At 44.2% G+C, this 13,673-nt stretch overlaps 1 protein-coding gene across 1 annotated transcript in view; it reads right to left on the bottom strand.

Moving 5' to 3' along the window:
• Positions 1-945: 945 nt before the first annotated feature.
• SYNPR (synaptoporin) overlaps positions 946-13,673 on the bottom strand; it is a 254,174-nt gene continuing 241,446 nt past the window's right edge. The window contains exons 5-6 of the mRNA XM_053299181.1: positions 5,654-5,845; positions 946-4,626 (exon numbers count right to left, since the gene is read on the bottom strand). Of these exons, the coding sequence (XP_053155156.1) occupies positions 4,348-4,626; positions 5,654-5,845 (471 nt within the window). The 3' untranslated portion in view covers positions 946-4,347. The remainder of the gene's footprint in view (positions 4,627-5,653; positions 5,846-13,673) is intronic.

Below are 13,673 nucleotides of genomic sequence, written 5' to 3'. Positions count from 1 at the left end.
TTTACACTCAGCGCAGGCCTTCCAGCAGGCACCCACCAGCCAGCTGCTCAGCAGCGCTTCCATTGCTTTGTCCAACAACTTATACCTCACAATTTTTCCAGACCATGGACAAGGGGGTAACTGCTAGGTGCTCCTCCTCCTCATGAGTTTTGATTCCCAACTATGGCTTCTGAAAGTACTGTCTAGATTTCCTGAAAAGATAATTACATATGAGAGACCAGACAGCCTATGAATGTGGATCAACAACCGCCAGCAAGCAGGAAAAGTACACACCACTTGTACGTGTCACACTTTCCTACCAGGTTTGTGGAGATCTCTGTGTGGCCACGAGGAAAGAGAATGTGTGGACAAGCTGACCCTTTGGTCTGATACAATAGGATAATGAGCTTGGCCTAGAATAGGGCTTGTATTTTTATGCTTTGGAATGAGCCCTTTTTTCGGAGAATGGTTCATATAAGGGATTTCTAAATAACAACACTTTGCTTATACCCTCTGTTCAGATTTTTAAAAGGCGTGCCATTTATCACCTAGTTTTGCAAATGGCCCATTCAAGGAAACAAATATCTTTCCTCACTTGTAACCTGCTGCTTCCCTATATTTGTGAAATGGCACTACTTTTCTAATCTATACAAAGAACCATGGCATGAAACTCAAATATGTGCATATTCCCTACAGCGATCTACTCTGCTGCATTAGAAGGTATTGCTTTTCTCATTTTCTATGTAAATATAATGCATGTACCAGCCTGCTTGCCATTATAGCTTCCTATATCCTCTTCTTCCTGCCCACACAGACAATGCTTGTATAATTTAGGATGAAAATATGTTAAGAAGATGCAGATACGATTTCAATCTTTGTGTGTGTGTGTGTGTGTGTGTGTGCGCGTGCGCGCAACTTAGATTGCTTTATACTGTTGCAATAGCACCATGTGCCTTCAAACATGCATTGTATGCAATAAACTTTATTTCAGTCAAATTCATATATTATATATATTTATATCACAATATTGATTCATCCACCGAGCAGCCATACATTGGTTACAACAATCATATAAGTGACTATGCTGTTTTATGCTAAAAGATGCTTTGAACATTCACAGCTCATACAATGAATTATATTATAGACGGATACACTTTCACTTAGAAATGCAGATGTCCAATGTTTTCTTATGGTGTGTTCTGCTATAGGCTGCAAACTGAGTACATTTGTACAGAATGCGCAGTAGCCCATTCAACATTTTCTTGCTTCTGGAATGAACCATTTAGTTAGATTTGTAACCCTTGTAAACTCCCTCCCAACCCTACCTGTTTTGATTAGTACATGCTTATGCACAGAAAGCATGCACTGGCAGTGACTAACACTGGCAACAGACTTTGTCTAACTATGGGGGTGCCAACAGAATTTCTGAACCCAGTTTGCATGTGAATTCCACCCACCCCCAAATTGGCTGCTGCTCCCTTCTTCATAAGAAGGCTGCTCCCTTCTTAGCAAAGCATAACAAACAGCTCGTTCTGCTGCACATCTTTGCCCCAGACCTCTTTCCTCAGCTGCAAGATACATGAAGCATGACAAACAGTCATTTCCACCCCCAGATCAGATTGTGTGCCCACCTTCATTCCCTTCTTCCCCCTGCCCCTTCCTTCCCAGCAAGGCCTTACTACCTTTGGTAGCATCCTTTCCTTCTGCTTCAGCCTCCCACTCCTCCTGGAAAGAAGTGGTGGAGCAGAAGTGTATTCAGGCAGAGGCCAGTAGAGTGTGGTCTCAATCAGCTCTATGGAGATGCTCCAGGCCAGCACTCTAGAGGCCTTTTCACATGGGAGCAGAGAGGAGGAGGAGAATTGGTGCACAAGATAACTCAGGCAGATGGGCTTGGTAGAGGAGGTTCAGTTCCTCCCCCTTTTCACAGCCCGACCTGTTAACTACCTAGACCTACCTTAGGTAGGAAGCGCCTATCCCATCTTCTAGAAGCAACTCTTAGGAAGCAGTCCAGTACTTACCTCACACAACAGTGACAACAGAGCTTAACCTTTCTTTGCTATATGGGAGAGGCTGAGCTCAAACTCATCTCCACTTAGCAGTGGGTGCAGCCTTTTTGCTGTGAAGTGTATAGAGCTCTATCTGTTGCTAGAGAAAGGAGAGAATAAAGCTCCTCAACTAGCATGAGAAATCTGACTCTGAATGGAGACTACTTTTTCTAGGATAATGTGAACATTGTGAGATCAGCATGGTCTCTAGCTCAGCTATACCCCTCTTAATACCTCTTAGGGAACTGACCTGGAGGCTGTTCACATGCGCAGCCAAGCCCAGGCAAGGGCAGCCCAGCCTGGACTAGGCTGTGCTTGTGAAGTGGAGAGCTGGTCTTGTGGTAGCAAGCATGATTTGTCCCCTTAGCTAAGCAGGGTCCACCCTGGTTGCATATGAATGGGAGACTAGAAGTGTGAGCACTTGTGTGAGCACTGAAAAGGGATATTTCCCTTAGGGGATGGAGCTGCTCTGGAAAGAGCAGAAGGTTCCAAGTTCCCTCCCTGGCTTCTCCAAGATAGGGCTGAGAGAGATTCCTGCCTGCAACCTTGGAGAAGCCGCCGCCAGTCTGTGAAGACAATACTGAGCTAGATGGACCAATGGTCTGACTCAGTATATGGCAGATTCCTATGTTCCTATGTTCCTAAGTGCCGGGATTGGGTCTGATCCTGGTGCTGTCCTCACACCTAGCTCTGCCTTTGGACCCACTGTTTAGCCGAGCCTATGGTTCACTTAACCTCAGCTGACAATCCTCTGGGCAATCACCGCCAGGTTAAATGGCTTCCCACTGGCCCACCGCCATTTCTGGCAGCCAGCCCGGAGGAAGGAGCAGCCGTGCCAAGTGTGGTGGCTGCTCTCATGAGAGTAGATGCTGCACTCGTCGTGCAGGACACCCTGGGATGTGGAAGGAGGAAAGTCCTCCCACTCCCAGCTCCTGACATCTCTGTGCCGCTGCGGCGGGGCGGAGTGGAGGGCGGCTGCTGCCCATCTGCTGGCAGAGGCAGGCGTTCGCCTGCCTTCCCCGCAGCCTTTTGCAGTGGCTGCCGGAGGTCGTGTGAAAGGCCTCCTTGTGTTTTTTATTGTTGAGATCGTATGTTTGACACACTCCCTCTACTGACTGATAGCACCAAATCCAGTATTCCTCATGACTGGACTCAACAGACTTTGGACAATTTTGCAACAGCATAAAGAGAAAAACATTCTACATTATCAACGGCAAGATAGGAATAGGTATTCTTCTGCAGTGCTTAACAACAGCTCTAAATGTACACATATTGTGTAGCACGACCAATCAATGTGGTCGTTTTCCTACATAGTTTCACTTACTGATATCTGCACTTCTGTTACCCTAATTAAATAAATACCTTTGTAAACATGTAAACACAGTTACTTGGTCCTTACATTACACAGCTCACGTTCAAAGAGTCACAAAACATCAATAGAAATATGGATCTGTAGAAGGAATACTGAGCTTGGTTAAACAAAAAAGAATTGGTCAGTTTACAGCATATATTTCTGCATGGCTCTTTACGGAAAATTGTTTTAGTTATATGTAGCATTCAGGATTTGGGTAAGCCATTGATCCAGCTCTGCAAAATATATAAAATAGGCATACATACATTATCTAAAGCATTATATTAAACAAACCAATTTAGAAGAGTAATGGTAGTCATTGAAGAATCCCATGTATACAATGCATAATATTCAGTTGGTGTGAAAATTATGTGGCTTCATGCACCAAGACATACTGCAAATCTGCTAATCAGTAATAATGTCAAATAAAATTCTTCAATAATAAATAAATAAATAAATAAATAAAATTAAATAGAGTAGGACAAACCAACAGTCATACAGGCACTGTTGAAAACCTAGGAACTACAGTGCATGCTCTGTGATGTATACAGTAACCTTCAAAAATCATATGAAAACACATTTTGCTCTTTACCAAAATGCAGAAGAAAATCTAATACTAATCTAATTGTGTAATAATGCATATTACATACTGCAGACTTGCGGCTACAAAATGCTGCTACCATACACATACAAAACTACTGTAAAGTTATCTATACAGTACATACAACAATTATTTACTCCAATTCACCACCTGTGATGAATATATCATCAGTCATCTATTCACAAGGAGAAAATGCATCATATATAAACAAACAAGAGCCACCACCCACCTTCCTTAGCTGGCCTGTTAGATCTTTGATTTTACATGAAACTCTGTTTCATTTCTCTAAAAGCTTCAAAGATCTGCTGCCACTGTGTTTCAACTTTTCACATATAAAATTCAGTGTTAGAACTCTCAGAACTCCGCAAGGGCTAAATCTGATTAGCAAATGAAGTTGGGCCACTCTGTTGCTGCTGGCCAAATTCGCCAACTTGGCCATAGTTGGTTTGTTGGTCAAAGTTGCCTCCCTGTTGGTTATACCCACCACTTGGCCCATAGCTATCTTGGTTGTAGCCACCTTGGTTGTAGCTGCTGGACTGTTTCTCCACGGTGTCTTGAGGGTATCTTGTGCCTGAAGAATGCCAACCTGTCTCCTTAAAAACAAACCAAATGTTTCCTGCCCAGAGAATAAAGTTCAAGAATCCAAATACCTAAACAAGAAGCAAAGCAAGTCATTAATCTCATCTCCTTAAAACAATTGTTTCAATCACTCTGCTAATCACTATTATAATTTTTTTAAAAAAATATAGACATGAACTTTTAAAATTCAAAATGTCTGGTCTGTCACTAATCCCAAAGAGCAGCAGCATCTGATTCATCTAGTAGCCAGGCCCTTTCTAACAGATTAGAGATGTGCAAACTCTTCAGAGCTCACCTCAGATTAGCCTGGAAATGAACTGGTCCCCCCCTCCCCCACAGAACTGGAAAGAACTAGGGTCACTGGCCAAAACAATCAGAGATCACTTAAACAAGTCATCAAGCAGCCTTCCCATTTTGTTGGGCATCAGGAGCAGCAGCATGAACCAGGAGGAGAGTGAGGAGCAGGGTGTAGCTATAATTGAGTGGATGGGGGCAAAGAACTCAGGCCCCCCAGGTCCACCCTTCCCTATTTTATTCATTATGTCCCTCACTCAGAGGGGCCAACAGAGAGAGGGGTGAACGCGGTCCACCTCTCCCCTAACTATGCCCCTGGAGAGGAGGCTTTCCCCTCTTGCTCCTGTAGTCCTGGTATACTCCATACTAGTATGCCAGATTTTTAAAAAATGGAGGCAGCACTGCCATGTGGGACTGAAAGGTGTTTTTCTTCTTCCACACAATCTAATCATCTGATTATTTGCATGTTTTCCAGGCCACTTGGATGAATGAACCTTGGCTGTTAAACACAACCATAGCATTTTGACTTTAAAAAACCCAATGCTGTAATGAATAAGTGCTTCCATGTACATTATACATGCTTATTATAGGTGGTTGCCCCAATTATTACCACGTATTACTTCTAAGGGCTATCCATCCTTACAAAAATGTGCAAAGCAGGTTAAGCAGTGAATTTAATAGTAGACTGCAGTGGTTTGCCAGGGAGGCAGAAAACCTTTACTCATCCTGTGGCAAGGGACTGTTCATTTTCTTTCAGTATTTATTTTTTCTTTCAAAAAAACAATTTATTAAGAAAATACTTACCACCGAAGTATTCAAACTTGACATAATAGGGCTGCGCACAGGCAAGCATTTGTTGGACTGCTGCTTGCATGCTGACATCAGTAAGAGCACTTCACTTGGGTCAGTAGCAACCTTCACATCAGATAGCCCTTTGGCCCAAGAAGAGGAGCCCACGAGCCACATGAATGAAAACACCACTGTCACGATGAAGTCCTACAAAAACCAGATCAAACCCATAGGTTTATGTTTGGAAGGCAGTACGAATAAACAGCATTCAGTTTATATGAGAGGGAAGGAGGCCAGTTAGAGCCAACTCAAGTGGCCAAAAGGACCTGTGGGACAGACTTCCACATGCCTGCACCACCTCAGAATGTGTGCGGGATGCCACTTGTTTGAAAGCATTCTCATACTAGAATATCCCAACACATGGAAAAAAAGCTGGCCCTCATCTTGGATGGATGGATGGCCCAAACATCGAAGCAGCTGAAGAACCTGCTTTGGGGCACCATGTTTGGGGCAGGACAGCCGAAATGGGCGAACTTCTTATTTCTTAGCTTCCTTGCAAGCTAAGAAAATGGTCTTGCCCACCATCTCATTTGTAGGGATGTGCACAGAACCATGGCGCGGAGGCTTGAAGGTGGTGGGGGTCTAACTTTAAGAGCAAGGGAGGGTGCACTTACCTCTCCCGCCGCTTCCCCTCCCCGGCGCCTGTGTTTTTCAAAGCCCATCGTGGCAGCAGCGTACTTCCCTGCTGCCCCGTTGTCCTCGTCTTCTGGATATGACCGGAAGTCACCGACGTGCCTGTGCCGGCGCACGCAGTCGACTTCCAGTCATATCTGGAAGATGAGGGTAATGGGGCGGCAGGGAGGTACTCTGCCACCCCAATGGGTTTTGAAAAACATGGATGCTGGTGGGGGGAAAGTGATGGGAGGGGTAAGTGCACCCTCTCCCGCTCTTAAAGATAGACCCCCGCCGGTTCTTCGAACCAGTTCAGAGGTCCATGAAGGGCCTCTGAACTGGCTCTGTGCACATCCTTACTCAGTTGTAGGCAGTGACATTTTGAGGAATGGGAAGAGAGTCAGACTATAGAGAACTTGGGGTCTGTATCTATTCTAATCAGCACAAGAAGCTGTTGCTGCTCTGTTACTTTGTAAAGCCCACAGGGGCAGGCGTGCCATTTTCACTTGGTCTGGCCACCTGGAGGGAAAATGATTAGATCGAAAGCTAAGCAGGCTGATTCCCTTTTATCAGACAACAGACACAGCTCACCCTCCTGATTGTTCACAGTCAGCTAACTTGAGAGGTAGCTTTCAATCTAGGGCCCACATTGACCATATGTTGAAAATCCATAATTGGCTTCCAAATCCCTTTACATTTTTCTAAAAACCAGGGAGTCAAACTATAAAAAGTTTGGGTTCAGTTCAGGATTATCATTTTTTTAAAAATTCTGTGGTTCAGTTCTGGCTCAGACACTGGCTGACACATTGCACAAACATCCATCTGCCTAGTAACGAAGCAGATGCAGAATTCTGCAAGAGCACTCCTGCGCAAGTGTCTATAATTGCACAAACACAGTTGCACAATAGATGGCCATTGGAAGGAATGGCCATCAGTTGTGCAACTGCATTGTGAAATTTAACGCATTTGTGCAAAATTGCTCTTGCTCAATTGCACGCGCACTTTGTTACAAGGCAGGTGGATGTTTGTGAAATATGTCAGCCACCAACTTTAAACAGTGGTTCAGTAACCACTTCAGGCACTTGAACTGATTCTGAACTGGTTCAGATACACCACATGCAGACTAATGTGGTACTCTTCTGTTTGTAAACCAGCAAAATACATATAAAAACCAAGAAAATGCTCTGTTTAGAATGAATACTAGAATGGCAGCATGGATGGACTGCAATGCAAGGAATCACAGGAAACTTTCAGTCTCAGTTTAAGGCTGAGGTCTTGTTGCTGGGAAACAATTCAGGGTTTCCAAGGACCCACTGCTGATCCTTGAGATTATTTCTGTTGCCATAACCTTCCTATGGTGGTGTCAGAACAACTCCCTGGGGCCCACCTATGCAAGAAAGTCTACTGCCTTCTTAGCTGGAAGCTACGGAAGGCCAGACCTGGTTATAGTTGGATGGGAGACTGCCTGGGAATACCAGGTGTTGTGAGCATGGCAATGGGGCCATAGCTCAGTGGTAGCATCTGCTTTACATGCAGAAGGTCCTCGGTTCAGTTCCCAGCATCTCCAGGTGGGGCTGGGAACTTTTCCTAATTGAAACCTAGGAGAGTTGCTGCCAGTAAGTGCAGACAATACTGAATTAGATGGACCAATAGTCTGAATCGGTATAAGGCTGTTTCCTATGTTCCTATGGAGGGCAGTTTTTTTGAGGGCCCTCTGAAACCTGGATGCAGCCCTGCACCAGCCTGTGGATGAGCAAGCCTATATTATGGATGGGCAAGCCTAGAGGACCACTACTTCTAGGTCCTGCCCACCAGTTTCTAATGCTTCTCTTCCTCTTCTTTGCAGATGGCTCATTGGGAAATCTAATTTCTCCAAATATAGCTGGAGCAAAGAGGAGCTCTTACAACCTCTCAAAGGAATCTCCTGTGGGCCTGGTTTCTGAACTGATTGTTTAGGAGGAATGGTAGAATGGCAGTTCCATTTAGGGGGTTCTGTCTTGGTTCAGGTTTAAGGCAACTGAGAGATTCTGGGATCAGATTCACTGGGAAACCCCCCCCCCTACTGAACTGAGTTTTGAGTTCAGATTCAGTTCAGAAAAAAGTGGGGTGGGAGTGGGGAATTCAGATTGAGACCATGGTGCACTGTTTTCCATATGAAAATCACAACCTACCTATCAAGGCTAAAAAAAAAAAATCTGTTAGAGAAAACTTACAGGTACAGGGGTATAGCTATAATTGAGTGGATGGGTTCAAAGAACCAGGGTCCCCCAGCTTCTGAGGGGCTCCATCTCCACCCCTCCCTATTTTCTTCATTATCTGCCTCACTCCAAGGGACAGCCAGGGAGATGGGTGAACACAAGCCCCCCCCCTTGCTATGCCCCTGTACAGGTATGCTGCCCTACTGATAGGCACAGGATTATCATTGGAATAAACAAGTGAGGGTGCATCTCTGGAGTATTCTGTGAAGAATTTCGTCTCTCATCAGTCTGGAACTGGAGTCTTATAACCTGGGGCCTACAAAGCACCTGGTGTGTGTGTGTGTGTGTGTGTGTGTGTGTGTGTGTGTGTGTGCGCGCGTGCGCGTGTTGGGGTCAGAAGGAAGGAAAGAATCAAATATCTCCCTTTTTCCTTTCCCATCCTCCTGAAGCCTAACCTCACGGTGCTATAAAAGTGCTAAAGGGATCAGCTTCAAGACTGGCTGATGAAAAATCTAGGTGAAACCACACTGGACTGCTTCACCCTTTCATTATTGGTGAAATGAATCTAGGGATTCATCCCACCATCTAGGGATTTCCCCTAACATTATTATTATTTTTAAGGTATTTTTATACCACCCAAAACCTACATCTCTGGGCAGTTTACAACAAAACAAAATAAATGACAACAGGAAAAATTAAAATTAAAAAATTTAAAATTTTAAAACAATGTTAAAACTATTAAAACAGTATTTAATTAAAAGCCTGGGTGAACAGATGCGTCTTTAAAGACTTTTTAAAAGCGGTCAGAGATGGGGAGGTTCTTATTTCAGCAGGGAGTGCATTCCAAAGCCTCGGGGCAGCAGCAGAGAAGGCCCGTCCCTGAGTAGCCACCAGATGAGCTCAATGGGTGGTAGAATTCATGATGAAGAAGACGTTCTCTTAAATACCCAGGACCCAAGCCATTTAGGGCTTTATAGGTTATAAACAGCACCTTGCATTTTGCCCAGAAACATATCAGCAGCCAGTGTAGCTCTTTCAATACGGGAGTAATATGGTCCATCCGAGATGACCCAAAGACCACCTGGCTGCCACATTCTGGACCAACTGTAGTTTCTGGACTACATACAAAGGCAGCCTCACATAGAGAGCACTGCAGTAATCCAGTCTGGAGGTTACCAGCATATATACCACTGTTCTGAGGTCGTTTATCTCAAGAAACAGACGCAGCTGGCGTATCAGCCAAAGTTGATAGAAGGCACTTCTGGCCACTGCCTCAACCTGGGACACCAGGGAGAGGCTTGAATATAGAAGTACCCCCAGACTGTGTACCTGTTCCTTCTGGGGAAGTGTGACCCCATCCAGAACAGGCGGATCAAACTCATTTCCCAAGTTTCGACCCTTCTCCTGTAATGGCCCACCAACCTGCCAACATGATTTCTTCTGTTCCCCACCAGAACCAGAATTGCCACCAATAATTAGTGGATACACCCCCTGTCTCCCCATCTCCAAACAGTCTTAGACACATTAAGTTTCACCAAAGGAATGCTTAAAACAGAAGCCGAAGTGTTATATACCCACCCACTCAACCACCACCACCACACACAAGATTCCTGGGCCAGGAAGCCTGGCCTTCATCAACCCTCGAAGCAGCTCCCCAAATGGGAGACCCTCTTTGGTGTTGCCCTTTGGTGGTGACCCCGCCAGTGGCGGGCCTGATGCCACAAGCAGTATCCCTATATAGGCCCCAAAATGGCCACTCTGGGAAGATGGTATGCAGGGACTCCTGAGTCACTCCTGGGCCCCAATCCTTCACAGACTCCCCGCAGAGCAGACACAGCCAGAGGCCACAGTCCCACAGGTCAAGCAGAGGCTGGCAGTGGTCTCACCCTCTCATGCAGGCAGGCACTCAATAGCAGCAGCAACAGACAGCCAACACCAGCCTTTCATCCTGGGGGCTGTCTGGGAAACAGGTGGTCTCTCCCTCTGCTGCAAGCCTTTTGGAATTATATATATTGCCAACATTTCTTTTGGATTTAACACTGTGTACTGGGGAACTAGAAAACAAATGTTCCCCAGGGCGTGGAGGAAAATGGTAAACCTCCGTACACTAAGAAGAAAGGCAGTTGTAAACTATGACAGGCAAGTCTTGCCCAAAGTCTAACATGTAACCTATGCCTAATAGCACTTTGATGAATGCTGACCTCACTCCAGTTCCCTTGGAGCTTGTGTTTTTGAAACCAAGGAACGAATCACAAACATCGAAACATTAAAGTACTTAATGACAGGGTATAAATGCTAGCCCAGAGGATTCTCGCCGAGACCTCCAATCAAAGGAAATCATTGCATACATAATACTTTGTCAATAACAGAATAAAAAAGAAAGTCGGTCATAGATGTGTGGCTAAAATGCAAGCTGGTTAGGGAATGGATACCAGCTGGAGCTCAGAGCAATATGGACGAATAACCAACCTGGATGAGACCGGAAGGCTATCTGGACTAGAGATACCTAATCTCTGTATTCTTGGGAATCACATCATTCTCCAGACAGTGATCTAGATGTGTATTTTGCTGTACAAATGTACTCTCACACTAACCACTAATAAGTGGTTATTATAATTATTAAGTACCATCTAGCAGCAATCTGTCTGACCTGTCATGACACAAGTCATTATGTACAAAATCTTGGAATGAAACTTGAGCCGTTTTTGGAAGGGTGGTGTAGAAAACAAACAAACAAACAAACAAACAAACAAACAAACAAACAAACAAACAAACCTTAATTTCTTACCACTTTTGGAACAATTTAAATGTAATTACAAGGAAACTGTAGGGTTCAGCACACCTTTATTAAAATGTGGTAGGTCCACCAAAGGTCAGATAATATTGCTTTAGAGACTGGGTGTGGCTCATGAGCTACTATGATATACATAAAGCCCGTGTTGATTGTAGTTGTTCAGTCTAAAAATGCACTTCATTGCTCAGCCAATGTATTTCATGGCGGCTATGGTAAAATATTTACAATTTAATAAAATAAACCAGAGCAGTTGCCTGAGCCCAATTTCCTTCCTACAAAGGAACTGTCAACAGGTTTCCCAAATGAGCTCCACCAACTCCTTGGTGTTGTAATCCAGGGCTGCCATCCACCAACCCAACACAGGCCAGACTAAGCATATGCAGTTCTCAAACTCTGACAAAAGGATTCACCCTCAAATGGAGTTGTTCAGAATCCCCAAATCTATATGAGCCAGTGTGGTGTAGTGGTTAGAGTGCTGGACCAGGACAGGGGAGACCCGAGTTCAAATCCCCATTCAGCCATGATACTAGCTGGGTGACTCTGGGCCAGTCACTTCTCTCTCAGCCTAGCCTACTTCACAGGGTTGTTGTGAAAGAGAAAATTATGTATGTAATACACCGCTCTGGGCTCCTCAGAGGAAGAGCGGGATATAAATGTAATAATAATAATAATCATCATCATCATCGGATACCAAACATCTAAAACATCCAGTAAAATCAACCATCTGCTGTACATGGACGATCTGAAGTTGTATGGAAAGTCCCAGTCAGAAATCGAACCTCTGCTAAACACCGTCCGTATATTCAGTAGCGATATAGCAGTGGAGTTTGGACTAGACAAGTGTGCTGCATTAATAATGAACAGAGGGAAATTAACAAAAACAGAAGGAATAGAACTGCCCAATGGAAACAAGATCAAGAACGTGGAAGAGAAAGAACCTTACAAATACTTGGGCATTCTCCAGGCTGATAACATCGCACACACTGAAGTTAAAAGAAAAATGGCAAGTGAATACATCAGGAGAGTCAGAAAAATCCTCAAGTCCAAACTCAATGGCGGGAACACCATACAAGCCATAAACACCTGGGCTATACCTGTTATTAGATACACTGCAGGAATAATAGACTGGACCCAGGCAGAGCTAGAGACGCTAGATCATAAGACCAGGAAAATCATGACCATCAATCATGCTCTGCACCCCCGCAGTGATGTAGATAGGCTCTACCTCCCTCGCAGCTCAGGTGGAAGAGGAATGCTGCAAGTCCATCAAACAGTAGATGAGGAGAAAAGAGGCCTTGAAGAATATATAAGGGCCAGTGAAGAAGATGCACTTCAAATGGTCAAGAACACGAAACTATTCAACACCAATGAAACAAAACAGGCCTACAAGAAAGAACAAGTCAAGAACCGAGCAGAAAAATGGAGAAATAAGCCCCTGCATGGTCAATATTTACACAATATAAGTGGAAAATCAGACATCACCAAGACTTGGCAATGGCTTAAGAATGGCAACTTGAAGAAAGAAACAGAGAGTTTAATACTGGCTGCGCAAAAACAGGCACTAAGAACAAATGCAATAAGAGCAAAAGTAGAAAAATCCACAACAAACAGCAAGTGCCGCCTTTGTAAAGAAGCAGATGAAACAGTGGACCACCTCATCAGCTGTTGTCAAAAGATCGCACAGACTGACTACAAACAAAGGCATGACAAGGTAGCAGGGATGATACACTGGAACATCTGCAAAAAATACAAGCTACCTGTAGCCAAGAATTGGTGGGACCATCAAATTGAAAAAGTTGAAGAAAATGAAGATGTCAAAATATTATGGGACTTCCGACTACAAACAGACCAACATCTGCCACACAACACACCAGATATCACTGTAGTCGAGAAGAAAGAAAAACAAGTCAAAATAATTGACACAGCAATACCAGGGGATAGCAGAATAGAAGAAAAAGAAAAAGAAAAAAATCACCAAATACAAAGATCTACAAATTGAAATTGAAAGGCTGTGGCAGAAAAAGACCAGAATAATCCCAGTGGTAATGGGCGCCCTGGGTGCAGTTCCAAAAGACCTTGAAGAGCACCTCAACACCATAGGGGCCACAGAAATCACCATCAGCCAATTACAAAAAGCAGCTTTACTGGGAACAGCCTATATTCTGCGACGATATCTATAACAATTGACAATAAAATTCTGGCATCCCAGGTCCTTGGGAAGGACTCGATGTCTGGATAAAACAAACCAGTCAATAACACCTGTCTGACTGTGTAAACAAGAAATAATAATAATATATAAAGACAAAAAAGAGTTGAAAGCTAGAACCTTTAAAAAGATAGATGTGGGACTCTTCTTCTCCCACCTGCCCAT

This window comes from Hemicordylus capensis, chromosome 2 (assembly GCF_027244095.1).
Source record: "Hemicordylus capensis ecotype Gifberg chromosome 2, rHemCap1.1.pri, whole genome shotgun sequence".
In the NCBI taxonomy this organism is placed as follows: domain Eukaryota; kingdom Metazoa; phylum Chordata; class Lepidosauria; order Squamata; family Cordylidae; genus Hemicordylus; species Hemicordylus capensis.
Note: the sequence above shows the minus strand (reverse complement) of the source record. Positions and strands in the feature narration are given on the sequence as shown.